Below are 21,569 nucleotides of genomic sequence, written 5' to 3'. Positions count from 1 at the left end.
AAATATTGATTTATGTGAATCAATATAATGAGTGAAGTCATAATTTAAGTGGTTAACTAAATTTCCAAAATATCAATTTATTTCAATAAAGTATCTATAAATATAATCTTTAGTATCTTAAAGATATATCATCACTTTGTATGAAAATGTAAAGTGTTCTTAAATTAAGTTATTATGATATAACTTAACATTCCTATTATTCGTGTTTCTAGAAGAGAGACACATGTACTTCCAAGACCAAAATTCAATTAACAAAGGCCCAATTTATAATCCCAATAAAGATAATGGATTGAATTTATTAAGTCGGGCCATCTAGGTTCTATGACAAGAAGAGTCCAACAAAGAGAGCATCCGAATACCCACTAGTAATGCTTCCAGAAAGATGATAAATAGCCTCTAGATGTCAAGGTTAATTCAGTGCTCATTTAATAAAGAATCCCATCATATCAGGACTTTGTTTCGAAAGTTAATTCCAAAAATCAAGCATTCCATACAAGGAAATATGGTGATTATCAAACAGTCATCAAATTACATTTATTATACGTGGAAATGACTCACGTTTTCCACCTGTTGTCAAGTAAATTACACGTAAGCATATAACAATAGCCTCATGTGCTAGGCCTCATCAAATCGACCTAAATGTCATTTATATAATTTGTATTTACTCCATCAGTGGGCCACATTTATATAGATATCCTAAGCCAATAAATATAATGATAATCCTTCATGCAAAAGGTTGAAAATTTATTTCTTACAAGTTAAGGCAAGAAATAGGGTTCATAAAACGTGAACAAATACTTGTGTAGTACTCAAAGGCTTTTCTAGCTAAATAATATTGACTAGTGAACTAGAGCTCGTTAATACTCGAATCACGTCAAAATCCTCGTCTAAATCTTTATATTTTATTTATTTTCTTTAGTTTTATTATATTTTATATTTGTTTTTCAATATCTCAGTAAATATTTTGATGCTTTCATTGAGACTGAAGAAAGATTTGATACCAACGTTCCACACTATAACAATGGTAGTCACCAGAACCACCGTCTCTAAATCGACTGCTCATGGTGCAACTTCGACCATGGATGATGTTGATCCACCTCTACCACACATGCCAAGAAGGGTGTAGCTAGGGATAGAGAAACGTCTAAAGTGGACAGTCGTCCTGCCACAAAGAATCAGCAGTGGGAGAAGCAAGTGATCCTATTGACGAGGATGATCAAGAAGACCAGCATGGTGATCCTAAATATGATGGTAATAATAAAAATGAGGACTAATATTATTACGAGCGAGATCTCGAAGTAATTCGGATGGCTAAGGAGCTTCTTGAGACTAAATAAAAATTGGCAGCCCAGTAGGTATTTTCTCGTCAAATACAAATTGCAAACCCAAATCAAGCTCGAAGATGAAGATCTTGAAGAAAATGATCTTGAGGAGCCTACTCTAGAAAATAACACTACAAAAAAGGCTAATCTTACAGATCCTGGAACTTCTGATCCCACAAGGGACAAAGGAAAAGGTGTTATGAAGGAACCTGCAAAAAAGACTGCTCTAAATTCTCCAAGGTTCAACAAGAACGTATCCAACCAACCTACACAAAAAAAGAAGGTTGTCGATACTCTAGGGCAAGGTCACCCGATTGATCCACAAGGCAGAATTGCACAGCAGAAAAAACTACCCTGGTGATTTTGTTAAGCAGAGTGAAAGAATGAAAGAAATTTTCCCTGAAGATAGTATGTCAATAGCAGACCTCCAGGAAAGCTTGAATGCAAAAAGAGATCAATCAAAAGGCAAGAAAGAAAATCCTTGTAGAGGCGATCTCAGGAATAGTATCAACCATGAAATCTGGGAACGCGAATACCCGGACGAACATACTAGGCGGCTGGATTATCAAATTACCGCATTGACTAAGCTCATAGAATGTTAAGCCTGGAAACAAAGCGAAGCCGTGTCAGATTCGGAAGAGGAGGATTTGAAACCGCATACTAAAATAATAATAGAAGCATCCTTGCTAGAAAATTTCAGAATGCCACAAATGGAATTATATGAAGGCAGAACGTGTTAGGGTTTATGCCCTGAAAATCTTGTAAAGACATTTTTGATTATTAACAAGAGTTGAATATCTTGACATATGCATGAATATTAAATTATTAATATCTAATATTGAATAATTTATATATAAATATCAAAAAAATTCTTTATTCATATATGAGATTGTGATTTGTAGTTGTACGAAGAATTAAAATCACGTACCCATGAATAAAACAGTCAACAACATAGTAAAGTTTAGGAACCTTTAATCAATGGTTGCTAGTGCGATTCACTAATGCCCGTTATTCTGTGCAAGTAATCTCGATTCAAATTACAATTGATAAAGTTGTATATTAAAGCAAGAGTTGCAATTATAAATAAGTGGAATTTGCTAAGAGGGATAGATTAGTTATGAGATTATTAGATCAATTGTAAAGTGTGATCTTTGTATCATGAGGTGACAACCCTAGTTGATTTGTAATGTTTATTGATTAATGATTTTTTTTTTTTTTTGAAGCTTTTTCATTTTTACATTTCAAAATAATTTTTATTTTTTTTATTATTATAGAATTCTACATAGAAACTCCTATTGCAACTAACGAAGCAACTTGAATTGCAACAAAAATCCGTATAACAACACACATAAAAATCACCAGAGAGAAACCACCTTAGAAATCCAAACCATAAATTTGAAAATAAAAAATAAAAATACTATATGGGGTAATTTCTCTTTTTTTTAACACAATGAATTCTTGATAAAAAAAAAATAAAATTAGTCTTTCTATTTTTACACTTTAAAATAATTTTTTTTTATATATATATTTTTAAGAAATTTTACATAAAAATCTAATAACAACTAATGTAACAACCTACATCTTAATCAAAATTCATATATCAATTCACATGGAACAAAATGCAACTTGGGGTGTTGCCCTAAAGTCTCAACTCAGTCTCTATTAAGATCCATCTTCAAGTAAAAGGTAAAGTAATACATTTTCATAATAAAAAATGCAACTTGGGGGTATTGCTCTTCAAACCCATATTTGAATATTTCTATATAAATCTATTTGATATGTACATTGGAAAAGTTAGAAATTTAAGCTAAATTTTAACTATGGTGAACATAAATTAACAATTAAGGAAGAAGAAGAAGAAGAAGAAAGGGCGAAATCGAAGAGAAGAGAAGAGAAGAGGAGATGTACCCGCAAACGCGGAGGCAGTTAGCAGTGACGGCGGCGTTGTTTGTGGCAGGAGTGTCGTTTATGGGCGTGGGAGCTCACCTTGCCTATTCCAATCTCGACGCCGAACAAGCTCGCCTCAAAGCTCGTAGGGATTTCGTCAAAGATCGCCTCAGAAAACTCATCGACGAGGACGACTGAACTTCTCACAATACTCTGCAAGTAAGCATAGGCAAAAAAAAAACGACAACATTTACTATACACTTTTGTCTGTCGTTTCTTAATACTCTTTCTCCTCTTCTTCTAGGTTTGTTCCTCGTTTTGATATGTTAAATATGATTTATATGAATTAACATGGTAAAGCAAAGAAACACTCGTGAACAAAGTCAACGACCCATTTTCTCTCTAACTAACTAAACTCCTCTGTTGTCTTATCTCTTTCAATTTCTCAGTCTGGGTCTCCAATGGCTTCTCTCCAAAAAGGTGTGTTTTACAATTACAACGATATCCCTTGTGATTTTCTTGGGGACATTCTCTCAAGACTCGATGTCAAATCTCTTAAACGATGCGAGTGTGTCTCTAAATCTTGGCTCTCTCTGCTAAGGACCCAATATTTCAACGATCTCCACCTCAAGCGTCAACTACCTTGTGTAGTTTTTCTCCATAAAAAGGTTAGAAGGTTCGATCATCATTTATCCATTTGTGAAGGGCAAAGTTTTGTTGAGATTTCTTTACAGAAATTTCCCTTTTTTGAAATGGATCAACCACCGTTGTTATTATTTATGGGCAGTGATAATGGTGTATTAGGCCTTTATGACTTAAGAACTAAAGCTGTTTATTTATGGAACCCGACTATTAATGAGTCTAAAGAACTACCTCCTTCTCCTGAGTTGGGAAGTAATCATTCTGAGCTTGGGCTTGGTTATGATCCCTTGACCAGTAATTTCAAAGTGGTAAAGGTCTCATCTCTTGATAAGAATGGTATTGTTGGCACTGGTAATAAGTTTAAAGAAGGTAACCAAATTGGGATTTATAGTTTGAGAAGCAATTCATGGAAAACAATGGCAATGCCTAACATATTTTCAGAATTTCAATCTTCCTCTACTTCTGATATAACTATTTATACATCTTTAGGTTGCTCCATTGTTGTTAATGAGTGCATTCATTGGATGATTTGCTTTGGCAATACAACTGTTCATCACCAAACATCTTTAGGAATAGTTTCCTTTGATATAAGTATGGAAAATTTTAGGCTTATAAAGTCACCTCAGAGTGTAAAAGGACCTAATGTCAAGAAGCTAGCTAACTTTTCTGGGTGTCTTTCCTTTTTCACTTTGAATGAAGTCCAAGTAGTGGACATTTGGGTTTTGAAGAAATATGATGACTCTGATTCTTGGTTCAAATATTTTTCAGTCAATTTTTTGAGTCTTCTTCCAAATACTTTTGGTCAACATTCTAGCTATGTTCCTAAAGAGTTTTTGAGTAATGGAAATCTTGTAATTTGTAGTTCTGAAGCTGATTATTGGTATTGGTATGATACCAAGAATAATAGGATTAAAAATATGGATGAAAGATATTGTGTGTCGGGCATCACCACATATGTTGAGAGTGCTTATAAGTTAAAGGGTTGAGAACTCCATGTGGATATGTTGTTCATCGATGATGCAAAGACTTACAGCACATGGTTCTCTACTTGGGTTCTGTGACTATTGAGTGGTTTATAATTGATGTCACTTGCTGGGGTTGCTGATGCATTTTTGGACAGCTGTTTCTGGTCCTTAGACATGAGCCTAACTCTTTGGTTTAAGCTCCTAATGTAGCTAGCAACTTGGGGCTGTACTTTAAATGGTCTTTATTCTCTCACATTTGTTGGACGACTGTTCCCAAAGTTACATTCTTTATGATTGATGAGTTTGTTTATATTACTTTGCCTGTGTTGTGAGCATGTTTCTTGAGTTGAGTTTGATAATTTGCTATAAAAAATGCTTAAAAACAATATAATAAGCTATAAATAAAAAGTGGAATTTCTAGATTATAATTTCAAATTCAAACTTGAGAGTTGCCTGGAGTTGTACTTGGTTTGATTTGCTTCTAAATTCTGCCATGCAAGTCAGTTACTTCTGAATTCTGAGGAGTTAGCTTCAATTGTTGGTTACTGAACTTTGTTTTGCTCTGGTTTGGAGCTTGCTCTCAGTGCTTCTTTCTAAGGTATGGCGTATGGCTGCTTTTTTCTCAAATTGGTTGAAAATAAACCAAACTAGTACTTTCTCATATCTTGATCTCTAATAGTCTTTCATCTTCTAAATAGTATCTATCAGAAGCATTTAATCTAATATTAGAAAATCCATTGTTGATCTTCTAAATAGAAATGATGCTATGAATATGACAGCCTACTTGTTATAATAAGCCAAGAAAGTAGAAATGAGGTGTACTCGTATTTCTAAGAGATTTATATCAGAGAAGAGATGAACTGTTTGCTCAAATTGCATCGTATTATAAATCTACTCCTACTTATTCTACATGTATTTTTTCTTTTTTGGCTTATTTATTCAATGAATATCATAAGTTGCATCATTTTGATGAAACACTTTCCTATTTATGCTTGCTAACACTCAAACTTAGGGGTGTTTATTGGATCTTTAATGGATTTGGACACATCCGATCCAGTTTAATTATTTATTAGATGTTGGATTTTATCAACCGATCTCATCCAATTAAATTGAGTCAACCTATCCGACCCGATCTAATGGATGCCCGTTGGATGCATCAATTGGTTTTTATTGGATTATTTTTTTAAGTCAACATTTTGACTGAATTTCATTTAAAAAATAAATATATATATATAATATAATTCAAAATTTAATTCTCATAATAATAAAACACAAATATATAAAATTAATAAATATATTTTAAAAACATATAAATAAATTAATATATAAAATTAATAAATATCTATTTATTTACTAGGCGGTTACTACGTGCAAGACACGTTGTATCATCTATTTAGTATAATTTTTATTATAATTTTGACTAAATCTTTCGTTGTATATTTTTATTTTTTGAGCTCTTTTGTTACATCCAAAATATGATATATAGTAAAATGATTGTGATAAATTTGTCATAACAATCTTTCTTTGTATTTAGAATTTTGTAATCTAAATTAGATTATACATAATAGTTATAAATAATTTTTAGATAAAATTAATTTACGTAAAGTAATAAAATTGAATTTACGGATTTGAAAAAAATTTAAAATACAAATATTTACATATGTTGGTTATAATATTGTCATTAAATATTGGAAATTTACGATCTTTACAATTTTTTTTAACTCTAACTAATGAAGAAAATGTAAATGGATATGTACAACTTTTTGTAATTATATTTTTTTTAATTTATTCTTATGTGTTCAGAGAAATATTAAAATAATATATTGTTATAATCAATTGTTTTTTATCTTTATTTATTCTATAATATAATTAATTATTATTATTTGAGAAATTACCATTTTCTCCCTGTTGTTGCTTATTGTAGTTAAGGATTGATTATAAAATTAATTATTTTTGTCGTTGACAAAGTTAAGACTTAACATAAAATTAATACATTAAATGAAAGAAATTATTATCTTCAAAAATTAATGGCAAATATATATATATAAATATAGTGTATTGTAGTAATTATCTTTGAATAATTTTACAGATATATTTGTTGCAAGTATGATTAGTTTTTCATCGATTATGTTAGATACTATTTGGGCTTCATCACCGACAAAGCGAACCCCACATTGTTAAACAAATTGGCTTGAAACTAAAAATTAAAAATATTTGATAAGTTTATATATAATATAATTTAACTAAGGAAATTTAATTTATTTTAATAGAAGTTGAAATTAGTAAGATGCTTTTTATTCTATATGTTGTTGTTATATTTTTTGGTGGTTTGACTTATATTCGACGGTTTATATATCTACATTTTAAATGTTAAAATATTTTTAAATTTAATAAGGAATTTGCATAGAAGCAAAAATATTATAAGTATATTAAAAAAGAAATGGGAGAATGTTTGTCAACCGAAGTCCAAAAGGGGTTTAGGCTTTAAGGATTCGATGCTTTTTCATCAAGCTATGGTTGCTAAACAAGTTTGGCGGTTACTCCAATCGCAGAATTCGTTGCCCGGACGTGTCTTGAAGCACAAGTATTTTCCGCACACATCAATACTGGAGGCTAAAGATCGCCAAGGTTCGTCTCATTTATGGTCAAGTCTGATATGGGGGTTGGAGTTGTTGCGGACGGGGATGAGGAAGGTAGTGGGGGACGGGCAAAGTATTGACGCGTTTCGGGATCCTTGGATTCCCCGGCCTAGAACGTTTCGTCCTGTAACGGTTATCCCTACTGGTAGTGTGATGGTTAATGATTTGATTGGTGTGGACGGGTCTTGGGATATCCATACTTTGTCCCAATATTTTTTGAGGTTGGATATAGATGTCATCCTCGGTATCCCGTTGGGGAGTGGTTTATGTGAAGATCGGTGGTGCTAGCATTATAATTATAATGGTTGCTATACAATAAAAAGTGGGTATGCGGTTACTCTTGATATGGTGAGTGAAAGGAATGGATGCTCTTCTGTGAATCAAGCTCAATGGTGGAATGGGATGTGGAATTTAAAGGTACCACAGAAAGTCAAAATATTTCTTTGGAGGATGTATCATCGGGCTCTCCCAACTAATTCCCAACTTCTCAAACGTAAGATTCCTGTTCAGCCGATGTGTCACAGATGTGGTGAGGATACGGAGACTCTGCAGCATGCTTTAGTTTTTTGCTCTTCATTGCTTCCAATATGGTCTAAGCTTCAGATTTGGAATCTTCTATACCGAGGTAGGAATGGGTCTTTAGCGGAGTTGCTTGTTTATCTTTTTGATGAGCTTGATCAAAATAATTTTGCATTGTTATCAAAGATTTGGTGGTGGATGTGGTATGATAGGAACTATGTTCTGTTTGGGAAAAAGTAGTCTAGATTGGAAGTGGTTATTGAGTTAGCTAAGGAAGCTTTGGAGGAGTTTCAGGGGGTGGAAGTGAGTGCCGGAAGTTGGGTTTTGGGGGCCTGTGCTGCTGGTTTTCTGGTGTGGGTGTCGATTCTGCTGGGTTTGGGCAGGGGCAATCGAGGAGGGGGGACGTGAGACTTGCTGAGGACGGTGGTACCCGCCTGTATTGGATGAGTTTGTGTTGTTGGTTGATGCGACAGTCACTCCAGGTAGGGGATTTGCGGGGTTTTGGGGGGGTGGGGTTATTCGAGGAGGCGAGGGTGTGGTTTGGGCGGCATGGGCTGTTGGTGGTGTCGGGGAGTTTCAGGTGGTGGTGGCGGAGCTCCTTGCTATGCGTACGGGTCTATTGTGGGCAACCAGGTTGGGGTTCAAGTTGGTGAGAGTGGAGACGGACTCTTCTGTAGTTAGCTCTTGGATTAATTGTCCTGATACTATTATTATGTTTAAACCAATTGTTGAAGAGATTATTTCTCTTTTAGCTGTTGTTGGTGGTGGTTCTTGTTGTGCCATTTCGCGTGATGCAAATGGTGTGGCCCACGCACTAACAAAGTCTGTTACAAGTTCTATAGAGGTTCATTTGTGGACTGATGCTTGTCTTAAATTTATTAGTGCTCCTGTAACAGCTGATTTGATTTGAGTTAATAACATGCTTTTCTTAAAAAAAAAAAGTGATCTGGTTTAGTTCAAGTGGTTGAATAGAATTCTAAAATGGTCACTGAACAAGAAATTATAAACATTTTGAATTAGTCAAACTACTGGTAATGAATTTATTTAATACCATCTCAAATAATTTAATATGGATTGATTGAAGTATTGAACATGGATTTCGAATTATACAACTATTTTTTTCTTTTCTTTTTCTTTTATAACAAAATTAAATTAAATTTCAATAAAAGAAAGGGAAAAGTCAATAGTCGTTGCTTCACATCACAGGTCTATCCATAAAAGAGAGGCAAAGAATGAAGATTGCATATTCAGTTCTCACCAACCTCACATCTCACATCTCTGTGCTTCTTTTCTAAGGTATGGCTGCTATTTTCCTTCTAAGAAAAAAGTTTATGGATATCAAGTTTTATTTTTTCTGGGTTTGTTTTGAAAGTTTGAACTGTAGTAAACTACAATTTGTATAGGAGAACGTTTTGTTTAATACAATAATTAACAAACTGTTTCGGGTGTGTTATATTTTGTTTATTAAATTTAAAATTTTTATAAGTTTTAATTTAAGAATGTGAGTAACTAATTTATTATTTATAAATAATTTATTTTTTATAAATATATATTACTCTTAGTGTTCAAAATATATATTGTTTGAATAAATTAAATTAGAATTTTAATTTTAATTTCAATATAAAATTGTATTAATTGTTAAAATATATATATATTTTTTTGAGTTATAAAAAATATATTTTTTAAAATATGCTTCCTTGAATAAAAATATATTAATTAATAATTAGAAATTAAAAAATAAATAGAAAATTATAAAAAAAAGAGGAAAGGAAGTTATGATTTTATTTTTTTACATAAAAAAACTGATAAATATTTAAATATATTCTATGAATAAGCAGGTTGTATATAAATTTTATATTATTAATTAATTTATTTATTATATATATAGATATTACTTATTAATACCTGTTAATGGGTAATAAACAAATTTAACTATAAGAATAAAATATATATTTAATATATTAAGTTTTAAAATATATTTATATTTTATGTATTATATTTTTAAATTACTAATTTTTTTTATATTATTATCGTAATTGTATTTATAATTTTTTAAAATTTTATATAAATATGTATAGATTGAATTGAATCGATTATTTTTACATGTCAATTAACATTCAATCTCCACAAGTGTAAATTTGGATTTTCCAATCCAATCTAATCCGCTCAAGTACGAATATGGCAACTTTGCAAATTAGATTATAGATTGTATCATGCAGATTAGATTGGGTTGACTATTTTATGAACACCTCTAATTTTATCTTTACACAATGCCATATTAATTAACATTTATTTTTCTCTTACTCTAATCTTAATCTCTCTTACTAACTAATCTCCTCAACTGTCTTAGCCAAATCTCTTTCTCCAATGGCCAATGAAGAAAAAGGTGTGCATTACAATTACAATGATATCCCTTGTGACTTTCTTGGGGACATTCTCTCAAGACTCGATGTCAAATCTCTTAAACGCTGCGAGTGTGTCTCTAAATCTTGGCTCACTCTGCTACGGACCCCATATTTCAACGATCTCCACCTCAAGCGTCAACTACATTGTGTAGTTTTCCAACAAAAAAAGGTTAGAAAGTTCGATCACCATTTATCCATTTGTAATGGGGAGAGTTTTGTTGAGATTTCTTTAAAGAAATTTCCCTTTACTGAGATGGATCAACAACCGATATTAACAATTATGGGCAGTGATAATGGTGTATTAGGCCTTTATGACTTAAGATCTAAAGTGGTTTATTTATGGAACCCCACTATTAATGAGTCTAAAGAACTAACACCTTCTCCTGAGTTGGGGTGTAATCATTCTGAGCTTGGGGTTGGTTATGATCCCTTGACCAATGATATCAAAGTGGTAAAGTTCTCATCTCTTGATGGGAATGGTGTTGTTAGCACTTGTAATAAGTTTAAAGAGGGTAATCAAATTGGGATTTATAGTTTGAGAAGCAATTCATGGAAAACAATGGCAATGCCTAACATCTTTTCAGAATTTGAATCTTCTTCTACTTTTGATATAACCACTTACACATATTTGGACTGTTCCATGGTTGTTAATGGGTGCATTCATTGGATAATTTGCTTTGGCAATACAACTTGTTATGGCAAATCATCTTTAGGGATAATTGCTTTTGATACAAGTAAAGAGAAATTTAATCTTATAAAGTCACCTCTAACGGTAAAACCACGTAATTTTAGGAAGTTAGCTAATTTTTCTGGGTGTCTTTCTTTTTTCATTATGAATGAATTTCAAGTAGTTGACATTTGGGTTATGAAGAAATACGGTGACTCAGAGTCTTGGTTTCAATATTTATCAGTCAATTTACTTAGTCTTCTTCCTAATACACTTGGTCAACGTTCTACCTGTATTCCAAAAGGCTTTTTGAGTAATGGGAATCTTGTAATTTCTTGCGTAGAAACTGAAAATTGGTATTGTTATGATACCAAGAGTAAGAGGGTTAAAAATGTGGGTAAAAGAATTGGTGTGTCGGCCTTCACTACATACGTTGAGAGTACTTTTAAGTTAGATGATTGAAAATTCAGTCCATATGGATCTATGGTTTTGTCCCATCTTAAATATATAGAGCAGTAAATTCAAATTTGTGATACTGATTGGAACTCTGCAGTGAGCTACATACAAGCTTATCACTATATATTTACCAGTTTATGATGACACTTGTTGGTTTGTAATGCTTTAATTCAGACAATTATTTATGATCATTTGAGTGATGACCCATGACATGAAATGATGATCGAGTTTGTGTCTTTTATTTCCTTTGTCTGGTTTTCGAGTTAATTTCCAAGCTCTTTATCTATGTTGCTGGTTGTTTTCACGGATGGACATGCATTTGGGGTTAACAAAATGGTAGATAAACAGTTTTTGAAGTTTTTGGTAAAAATTAAGGAAAGTGTTCTCATAAATGAGTGAAAATAAGAGCGAGAAAAAAATTAAACTTTAAATCAAGTACAGAGTGAAAATATAACTCGTAACTATTTAATCACAAACCATTTCAAAAGATTACACATATTTTGGGATCCTGTAAATTTTTAAAATTAATCAGCTAGTAGACCCAACCCGCGTGGTCTAGTGTGGCCCGAACATATACAATTCACTGCCAAGCCTTCGAACTCATGGCTGATCACAAACAGATTTACCATTTCCTGCACAGTAGAGCACCCGTGAGCCAAGCCCAGCAAGACAGTAAAATATCAATATACACAATAATAAAATGCTATATAACTACTGTTGTCATTGCATCTATTGTCTATTTGACATAGACCTGCGTGTTACGCTCACACGCCTAATTATGTCTATATAGCATAGACCCACGTGTTACGCTCACACGTCTATATACAATAAGACCTTAGAATGGTTTATCTCGATTCTGATTACCGAGTCTAACCTAATTATGTCTTGAATGCATAATTCTTTACTTCAACATATATAGCATGACATTACACTTAAAATCGTTTAATCACTAGAGTAATAACCCTAGGTCATATATCCGCTCACTTTAGGGTAATAACCCTAATCCCAAATTCTCATTTAATCACAATTGTAATATCACACATGAGCGCCACCGCGCTTAACTCTACGTGTTAATTATTGTCTTACCTGGTATCTCAAGTATGTGGAGATTCCAAATTCCCAGGTGTTCCTGAACAATCGTCGGTAGTTCAAGTCACACATTCCCGAGATTTTATAAATAGGGTTAATCCCAAAATTCACTTTCACATGATCACAAAATTTGTATCGTTAGAAGGAAGAAGAAGAAGAAGAAGAAGAAGAAGAAGAAGAAGAAGAAGATGATGATGATGATAGGTTGGGTTGGGGGGTTCTGGTTCGAGAAGAAAGAGAGAAAGTAAATAAAAAGAAAAAGAAAAAAAGTTTTTTATTTTTTGGGGGTTCTGGTAGAAGAAAGAGAAAGAGAAAGAAAAGAAAAAGAAAAAAAATTATAATTTGTAAATTATTTAAATTATATTTTTTTATTAATATTACGTGGATCACTAAAAACGTGCTACGTGTATACATAGGTAGTTCCGTGACAATTAAATGAGATTTTTTTATGAAAAGGGTAAATAGCTAACAGAAAGAAGATTTGAGTAGTTTTGCCAATAAAAACTCGATTTAGGTGGTTAATTGTTAAAAAATATAAAGTACAAGTGGTTTTGCTGCTAATATCCTAAAATAATAAAAAAATTATATAAAAATAATTAGAAAATAATAAAGAAAAATAAATAATTAATAAGAGTATAATATAAAAATACATTAAAAATCATATTTTTTTAAAGAGATATTGCAGTATAAATACCATACACGTTTTTAATTTTATACACTTAAATACGACATGTTTTTTTTCGACGGATTAAATACCTTTAATTACATTTTCGTTACTTCTGTCACTACATTTCTGTTAAATCCTATTCAATTATAGAGTATTTGTAGCATAAATACTTGATGTTTTAAATTTCATACACTTATATACTACATGTTTTTTCTTCTGACGGATTAGGGGCGTCCTCGTCCCCGCCCAGTTTGCATCCCTGCTCCCAACTAGGAGTGTTTGCGGTGCGGTTTTTGACTATTTTTTCAAACCAACCCGCACATGCGGTTTTTCAAATTTCTCAAACCGCACCCGCACCGCGAAATTAAAAACCCGCAAAAACTGCACCGCAAAAAATAGTGCGGTGCGGTGCGGTTTTTGTGGTTTATGCGGTTTGGACTATCTCTAAATAATTAAACGATTACAAATACAACAAACTTTGAGCAAAACTTGTCAAAATACCATAAGGCTTGAAAATAAATATGAAAAAAAAAAGTTAAGTGTCAACAATACAATAATTAGTAGACTTTAATTTTTTTTTTGAAAGAATAGTAGATTTTAAGTTGAACATTCATATATTGGACCTAAATAAATATAAAAATTGGTATTTTTATAATATGCCGTGCGGTGCGGTTTGAACCGCATATTAACAATTCAAAACCGCAAACCGCACCGCACCGCGCGGTTTAGGAAAAATTCAAACCGCGACCGCACTGCAAAAAATTTCAAACTGTATTTTTTTTCGATGTGATGCGGTGCGGGCGGTTTGAACAATTTAGGCGGTTTGATGAACACCCCTACTCCCAACACATTAGCAAAAAAAAAAAAAAACCTAATCTCTTTGACTCTCTTAACTAAATCTCTTTCAATTTCTCAGTCTCCCATGGCTAATCCTGAAGAAGGAGTTCAATTGCCCTTCGACGGCATCCCTTGTGATTTTCTTGGGGACATTCTCTCAAGACTCGATGTCAAATCTCTAAAACGCTGCGAGTGTGTCTCTAAATCTTGGCTCTCTCTGCTACGGACCCCATATTTCATCAATCTCCATTTCAAGCGACAACAACCTTGTGCAGTTTTCCTCCAGAAAAAGGTTAGAAGATTCGATCACCATTTATCCATTTGTAATGGGGAGACTTTAGTTGAGATTTCTTTACACAAATTTCCTTTTTCTGAGATGGATCAACCACCGTTGTTATTTTTTATGGGTAGCGATTATGGTGTGTTAGGTTTTTATGACTTAATGGATAAAGTTGTTTATTTATGGAACCCAACTATTAATGAGTCTAGACAACTGCCTCAGTTGGGACATAATTGTTCTGAATTTGGGTTAGGCTATGATCCCTTGACCAATGATATCAAAGTGGTAAAGTTCTCATCTCTTGATGGGAGTGGTGTTGTTAGCACTTGTAATAAGTTTAAAGAGGGTAACCAGATTGGGATTTATAGTTTGAGAAGCAATTCATGGAAAACAATGAAAATGCCTAACATATTTTCAAAACTTGAATCTTCTTCTACTTCTAATATAATTGTTTATCCACTTATGGGTTGCTCCATTGTTGTTAATGAGTGTATTCATTGGATGATTGGCCTTGGCAATAAAACTGATTGTGACCAATCATCTTCAGGGATAGTTGCTTTTGATATAAGTATGGAGAAATTTAATCTCATAAACTCACCTCAAATTGTAAAAGGGAGTAATGTCAAGAAGTTAGCTAACTTTTCTGGGTGGCTTTCATTTTTCACTTTGAATGAAGTCCATGTAGTTGACATTTGGGTTATGAAGAAATATGGTGACTCGGACTCTTGGTTCAAACATTTGTCTGTCAATTTACACAGTCTTCTTCCAAATAGATTTAGTTCCCATTCTAGGTGTATTCCAAAAGATCTCTTGAGCAATGGGAACCTTTTGATTTCTTGCACTGGCTCTGATGATTGGTATTCGTATGATACCAGGAATAAGAGGCTTGAAAATATGGGTGAAAGAATTGGTGTTAGGGGACTCACTACATATGTTGAGAGTACTTTTAAGTTAAATGGTTAAGAATTCTGTATTGACAGACATGTGGTTCTTGGATGGTGTGCATCTCTCCTGTGTGTGATAATACTTTTAAATTGTGAATACATTGCTTGTGGTGTATGTGATTATATTTATAATTATACAATATGTATGTATATGTATTTAGAAACTTGAGAGTTTCATGCTGCTCTACTTGGTCTTGGTCCTTCTCAAATTTGTGATGTTTGCTGCAAATTCTTCAATGAGTTACAATTCTTTGACTATTGACTGGTTTATAATTGATGACACTTGCTGGTTGCTGGTGCATCTTTGGACGGCTGTTTCTGGTCCTTTTGGTTCGTTTGGATTGCTCTGTTGTTTTTAAAGTGGGGAGGGATTAATTGGATGGTATGCTTTGGAATTACAAATGATTATTTCCAATTCTGTTTAGGGGCAGTAGCTTTTGATACAAGTAGGAGAAATTTAAACTTATAAATGTTCCTCAAATTACAGAAGGATGTTATCTCGGGAAGCTATCTATGCTTTCTGGGTGGTGTCTTTGTTTTTCCATTAATGATGTATACCAAAGATCAGTTGAAATTTGGGTTATGAAGAATTACGGTGACTCAGATTCTTGGTTCAAATATTTGACACTCAATTTACAGCCTTCTTCCAAATAGGTTTGATTTTGATCCATATTAGGGCTGTTCATCCGATCCAATCCGCACTTTTTTTGGTCAAACAACATCCAATCCGCACTAAGTGCGGATTTCATTTTTTAGATCTAATCCAATCCAATCCGCACTAAGTGCGGATTTCATTTTTTAGATCTAATCCAATCCAATCCGCACAATAGCTCAAATCCAATCCGCAAAAGTGCGGATTGGATCGGTTACTTTGGATTGGTTACTTTTTAATGTTAAATTATTTAATATTTATGAAAAAAAATATTTTTTTTCACATAACTAGCAACAAAATAAAACAAATTATAGTTATTTTATGTCTCCAACAACACATTAAATAAATAAAATAACAAATAACAAATTCAAAGGAAGAAAAAAAATTGTATATATATAGAAAATATTTAATTTTATTTTAAATTGTATGTAAAAAAAAAATATATATATAAGAATAGAATATATATTTTATCTATTAAGTTTTACAATATAATTGGATTATATGTATTAGACTTTTAAATTACTATTTTCTTTACATTAAAATATTATTTGTATGTATAATTTTTTAATTTTGTTATAAATATGTGCGGATTGGATTGGATCAGTTACTTTTACATGTCAATCAACATCTAATCTGCACAAGTGCAGATATCCGCACTTTGCGGATTGGATTGGATCGGCTATTACCCTAATCCATATTCTTCTAGTTGCTTTCCAAATTATGTTTTTTTTAATGGGAAATTTTTAATTATTTGCGATGACTCTAATGATCTGTATTCGTACGATACCAAAAATAAGAGGCTTGAAATTATGGCTGAAATAATTGGTGTGTTGGACTCCACTATATTGGGACCGGATTTCGTCCCGTTACTGTACGGACACGGATTTCAATCCGTGATGTACTGTAACCGTTGGATGGGTAGTTAATTTGATCCAACGGTTGGGGTTCATGTAGGGGTTCATGTAGGGGTAATTAGGTATCAAAAAATGGCTACCGGTTACTTTTTTTGAAATTTAAATTTATTAAAAATGGAAAAGTGAAAAGTGACATCTATCCATCAATCAAGTCTAATCAACCGTCGTACTCCTCCACTCCTCCACTTCTTCACTTCCATTTTCTTTCATTGTTCTATTTATCATTCGTTTTTCCATTTTCGTCTCTGCTAGGGCAAAGTTCTTCCTCTTCCATTTTCTTTTCATTTTCCATTTTGTTTTTCCATTTTCTATTTTCGTTTGAGGTAGTAAAAACCATATTGTACATTGTGGTGACTGTGGTGTACATTACTCGAAGTGCCATTGTTGGAGTTGTTAGAGGGGGGTGTCGACGGTGAGTTATACATTACTCCGTTCTACTTTACATACATTTTCTTATTGACAGAAAAGAAAATATATTTTTGAAGGGAATGTGGTGTTTTTCCATTTTCGTGTACTTAATAGTTTCATTTTGTCTCGTGTGTGGAGGCCGAGGTGGTGAAGCGGAGTTTGCATATCTTCGTGGAGGTATTTCTTTGTCTCTCTCTCTCTCTATCTCTCCGTCTCTCGGTTCCGTGTTTAAGGGAGTTTGCATTTCTTTCTCGTGTCTCCCCCGTGCATGTGTTGTGGTTCTTAAAGGTGGAATGTACCGTGTGTTATGAGTTTTTTGTTTTAGTTATTTATGAATATGTGATTTGGTATTTTGATTGAGTTTGTTGCAATAAAGAGTTGCATTGTTTAAATTGAATTAGTTGCATTGTACTATAATTTAGGGGTTTTGATTTGGGTATTTTGATGTATGTATTTTTGGAATGTGTTAGTTGATTCGGTTGGATTTTAAATATTTGGGAATATGATAAATGGAGATTTTTCGAGCAATATGACAAAAAATAATGCATGAGTTCTATAATATTAAATGGATGGTCTTTTAGTGATCTTATGATTGTGGAAATGATTTGGCTTTATTTGTTGTTTTTGGGATAAAATATGAAATCATCAAATATTGGTAAGTATGGTACCCGATTTTAGAGGCACTATACTCATACAATTTAAAGATCGTAATAGAAGTAGGAGATTAATATAAATAGGAGATATTATGAAACCAAACAATTTGTATCAAACAAAACAAGTTGTGTATTGAACTAAAAACTGAACACACATAAATTAGGAATACTATTAAAAATTCGGATAACAATAATCGAAAAAAATATCTCGTTTAAAATTTTTGCAACCCCATCAAAGCTTAATGTGCATGCTTGAGGGTATTGTAATCCAGCCTCGGTCTTACGCTTCCTTGTCAATTATTTTTTTCTTTTTTCATGAGTGTACGTATCAAACTCCTAAACACCTTCAATTGACCTTCGCATTGCCTATAAACACAAATTTTGTATAATCTTTTGGGCCATACAAAAATCCTTAGTAAATGCTTGTCCTTTTTCAATTACAAATTTTGTATAATCCTTTGGCCATACAAGAAACTATATTTTACAACTTGTAAGAAAGATGTGATTCGAATTCAGTTTAGTGGCTTGAGAGGATCAAATTCTAGGTTGCTACTTGTATTTATAAAACAAAATACTTTGACAACTTTCTTTCTTAGATCTTTGTAGAGAATGGGGAAGTTTTCTGTACTAATTATGCTTCTTCTTTTTTTTGTGCCTTTACTGCATTTTGCATAAGTTTGGTACTGTACTTTGTTGGTGTTTTGTGTCCACGGATTTCCTCCACCATGAGTGAGAGGTCTCAATATATTTGGGAGGAGGTCACCCGTGGACATGTGAACCTTTTTGTCTCTTTTCCAAAAAATTAGAAATTGTTGTAATGTTTTTGACCATTGGCAAACTTCATGCTTAATTGAGGCCCTAAGAACCTCAAGATCTAGAGTTCCAAGATTTAATTGAGAAGGTCAATAATTTTTTCTAAATTTTATGTTACATATGTTGGCATCATTGTATGTTAAAAGTGAATACTGTATAACTGACTTTACTGTGATGTTATTGTAATAGTATAGTATGTAAGGAAAATATGCTTACTTGTTGCGAAGGGAGACTAACAAGTTACAGAATCCATTATTTAGGCATATTGGTACATTGTACTTAACAGTTTCCATGTAGTATGTTGTTACTGGAATTTCACAACACCAAGAAGTGTAATTTAGCTGGTAAAAGATAGAATTGTTTGAGAGATGATAAATGCGAGTATTCAACCTAAAACGGCGAGTACTCCGATAGGAATGCGATAATGTACAATAAAGCCGGAAAAAATACGTAAGACAATGAAATATAGTGGTTCATCGGATTTTGTTCGCTTAGTCCACCGTAGCAAGCGGATTCGTAGGTGCATTTTCATGGTGGATCACCCCTTTATATACAAAGCAGTGTGCCCAATCTGCATACATGAGGAACACATTTATTGTTAATCCATTATTTACACATTGAATTGTCATGAATAACCTCAGACAACGTTAACATTAATAAATATATGACAGCCATCGAACTCATCAACGTATGCGTCCTTCGCATCCGCGAGCCGACCGTTCGTGTTCCGTCCGTCGAGTTCGTAGGGTCGCACGTACGTTTGGAACGTCTGCGTCCTTAGGTGATCGCTCGATACGGACGTCGCATGCTGAAGTTGGTAGCATCTGGACATGCGAACTTACACTGGTCCGTTAGGGCTATTGGGTCATTGGGACCAAAACTGCATCATAGGGTATTGGCCTCTATACTTGCCGCGGAGGTATGTAGGAGGTACTCGCACATGTTCCGACATATGCGAGCCGGGTCTACCCCGTATGACGAGGATTACAAGCATGCTTAAGCGGTATGAATTAAGTCGCATCCGCGATACCTCGCCGGTTTTATCCCGGGCGAGGTCTAAACTTCGAGAAGCCTCCCTCGGACATTTCACCTTCACCGGAAGTCCGGATACACGTGTCCTTCAAAGAGGGGTCTGGTCTCGAGTTTCTAAGTGAGAGAAATCTCACTATAACACATGCCCCTAGTTTCGCGATGTGACTCGAGCGGCCATCGAGGGAAACCACTCGCTCGAGAGACAGTGAAAGGTTGTCACGAGGAGGTGACCTTTTGGTTGTCCCATCGAGGGTTTCGAAAAATGACGGCCGTAATGATTAATTTTCATTATCTCTAGGATGCCACGTCACGAAACTCTTCTGGTTCGTGTAGCGTGGCCATAGCCGGCCGTTGGATTGGGCGACCTTAGGCATTCGGTTGCCACGTGTCACAATCCCAATAAATAAGTGGATAGGGTATTTAAACGCTTGATACGAATCAAATATCCCATTTTTCCCTCCTTTCTCTTAACTTCTCCCCAAAGATATACAAAAATTTTAAAAAGGAAATTTATTCCAACTTTTCTGTCATTTCCCACCGCATTTTCATTCTCAGAAGTGATCGAGAACAACCGCAGGAATCGAAACTAAAGGTTAGCTTCTAAATCCCTGCATTTTCGTTTTCTCGCTTATCAAGAAAATGTTTTTCTCGGTTTTGGGTGTTCATGGAAAACTCTTTTTAGGAAGGTATGCTAGTGGGTATTTATGTGTTTTGGTAAATGATACCGGGTAATACTCATAGTGTAGGCCGTAAATTGACATAATCGCAAAAAACCGATCACTAATGATTCACGTCCTCGAATGCTCGCGGATATTTGGATGAACAATTTGAATACTCGCGAGGGTTCTACGAACAACTTGAATAATCGCATGTTTCCAAACTTATTTCTCGTTTAACTCGTTGATTAGACTTTTTAGGATCTTTTCGTGTCGTGAAATTTGAGTGGTAAGAGTATTAATCGCTTTTTCAAATGGTGGGTGTGTCACGCATTCTAATGGCCATATACGCGATTATATGTCCTCGAGATACCGTGATACGCCCACCATTTGTTGACGTGCGTTAATACTCGAATGATCGTATTTTTGGTTGGTAGGTTGTCTCGAAACGGTGGGTGTCTCCCGCAACTTCGTGGTTATGCTCGAAAATGCATACTTCGAGTCACCGGGAAACTCCCACCGTTTCTGAGGTACACCGCACAACCGAGGATGCGTGAATTACTCGCCCAAAGATAGTTACGTTTCTTCTCGCATATCGATGAAGGGTCGCCGCACGTAGTCCGACTTTCTTGTTGAATGCGACTTTTATAGTTTATGCGGTGAGATCACTAATCTTTATCCTTTCACACATTTATCACGCCGAAAAGATCTTGTATCTTTCGCATGAGCGATCTATCTGGATAGCCGGCGGCTCGGATCGGGAGGTCGCGCCTTCGACGGGGAATCGACCAGAGAGGGACGCTTTTCTCCTACGGACATCTCCGAAATGGAGGCCGCGAGATAGAGTTAGGTCCTATGTCTTCCGTGGAGATCGAGAAGATGGTACACGGAGCCATCGAACCCGGGGCAATCGACATCCGAGATAGCGAATCCACAAGTTGTCGCACGCGACTACCTCATCCGTACGAGGTGTGCTCCCGACATCGAGGTCGAGGAGGTGGAGGAGGATGGACTACTCCCCCGCGAGTCGTGGGGAAGAAGAGGAAGCGAAGGGAGCGGGACGGACTCGCTGACGACTCCCAACCGAACGAGCCTTTCTCATGCGAAGACCTAGTCTCGCGA

General features: G+C 34.3%; 3 protein-coding genes across 3 annotated transcripts; all 3 read left to right on the top strand.

Moving 5' to 3' along the window:
* Window positions 1–2,904: 2,904 nt before the first annotated feature.
* LOC133035752 (F-box protein CPR1-like) lies at window positions 2,905–5,251 on the top strand. Its single transcript, XM_061111915.1, has 3 exons — window positions 2,905–3,008; window positions 3,169–3,428; window positions 3,659–5,251. The coding sequence occupies exon 3, from the start codon at window positions 3,671–3,673 to the stop codon at window positions 4,835–4,837; it is 1,167 nt and encodes a 388-aa protein (XP_060967898.1). The 5' UTR covers window positions 2,905–3,008; window positions 3,169–3,428; window positions 3,659–3,670; the 3' UTR covers window positions 4,838–5,251.
* Window positions 3,859–15,937, top strand: LOC133035753 (F-box/kelch-repeat protein At3g23880-like). Its single transcript, XM_061111916.1, has 3 exons — window positions 3,859–3,877; window positions 9,181–9,270; window positions 10,325–15,937. Exon 3 carries the CDS (start codon window positions 10,342–10,344, stop codon window positions 11,506–11,508), a length of 1,167 nt encoding a protein of 388 aa, XP_060967899.1. The 5' UTR covers window positions 3,859–3,877; window positions 9,181–9,270; window positions 10,325–10,341; the 3' UTR covers window positions 11,509–15,937.
* LOC133035751 (F-box/kelch-repeat protein At3g23880-like) lies at window positions 14,085–15,937 on the top strand. The gene has a single exon (XM_061111914.1). The coding sequence runs from the start codon at window positions 14,085–14,087 to the stop codon at window positions 15,336–15,338; it is 1,254 nt and encodes a 417-aa protein (XP_060967897.1). The 3' UTR covers window positions 15,339–15,937.
* Window positions 15,938–21,569: the final 5,632 nt, after the last annotated feature.

This window comes from Cannabis sativa, chromosome 3 (genome assembly GCF_029168945.1).
Source record: "Cannabis sativa cultivar Pink pepper isolate KNU-18-1 chromosome 3, ASM2916894v1, whole genome shotgun sequence".
NCBI classification, from domain to species: Eukaryota; Viridiplantae; Streptophyta; class Magnoliopsida; order Rosales; family Cannabaceae; genus Cannabis; species Cannabis sativa.
This window is presented reverse-complemented; position numbering and strand designations above follow the sequence as displayed.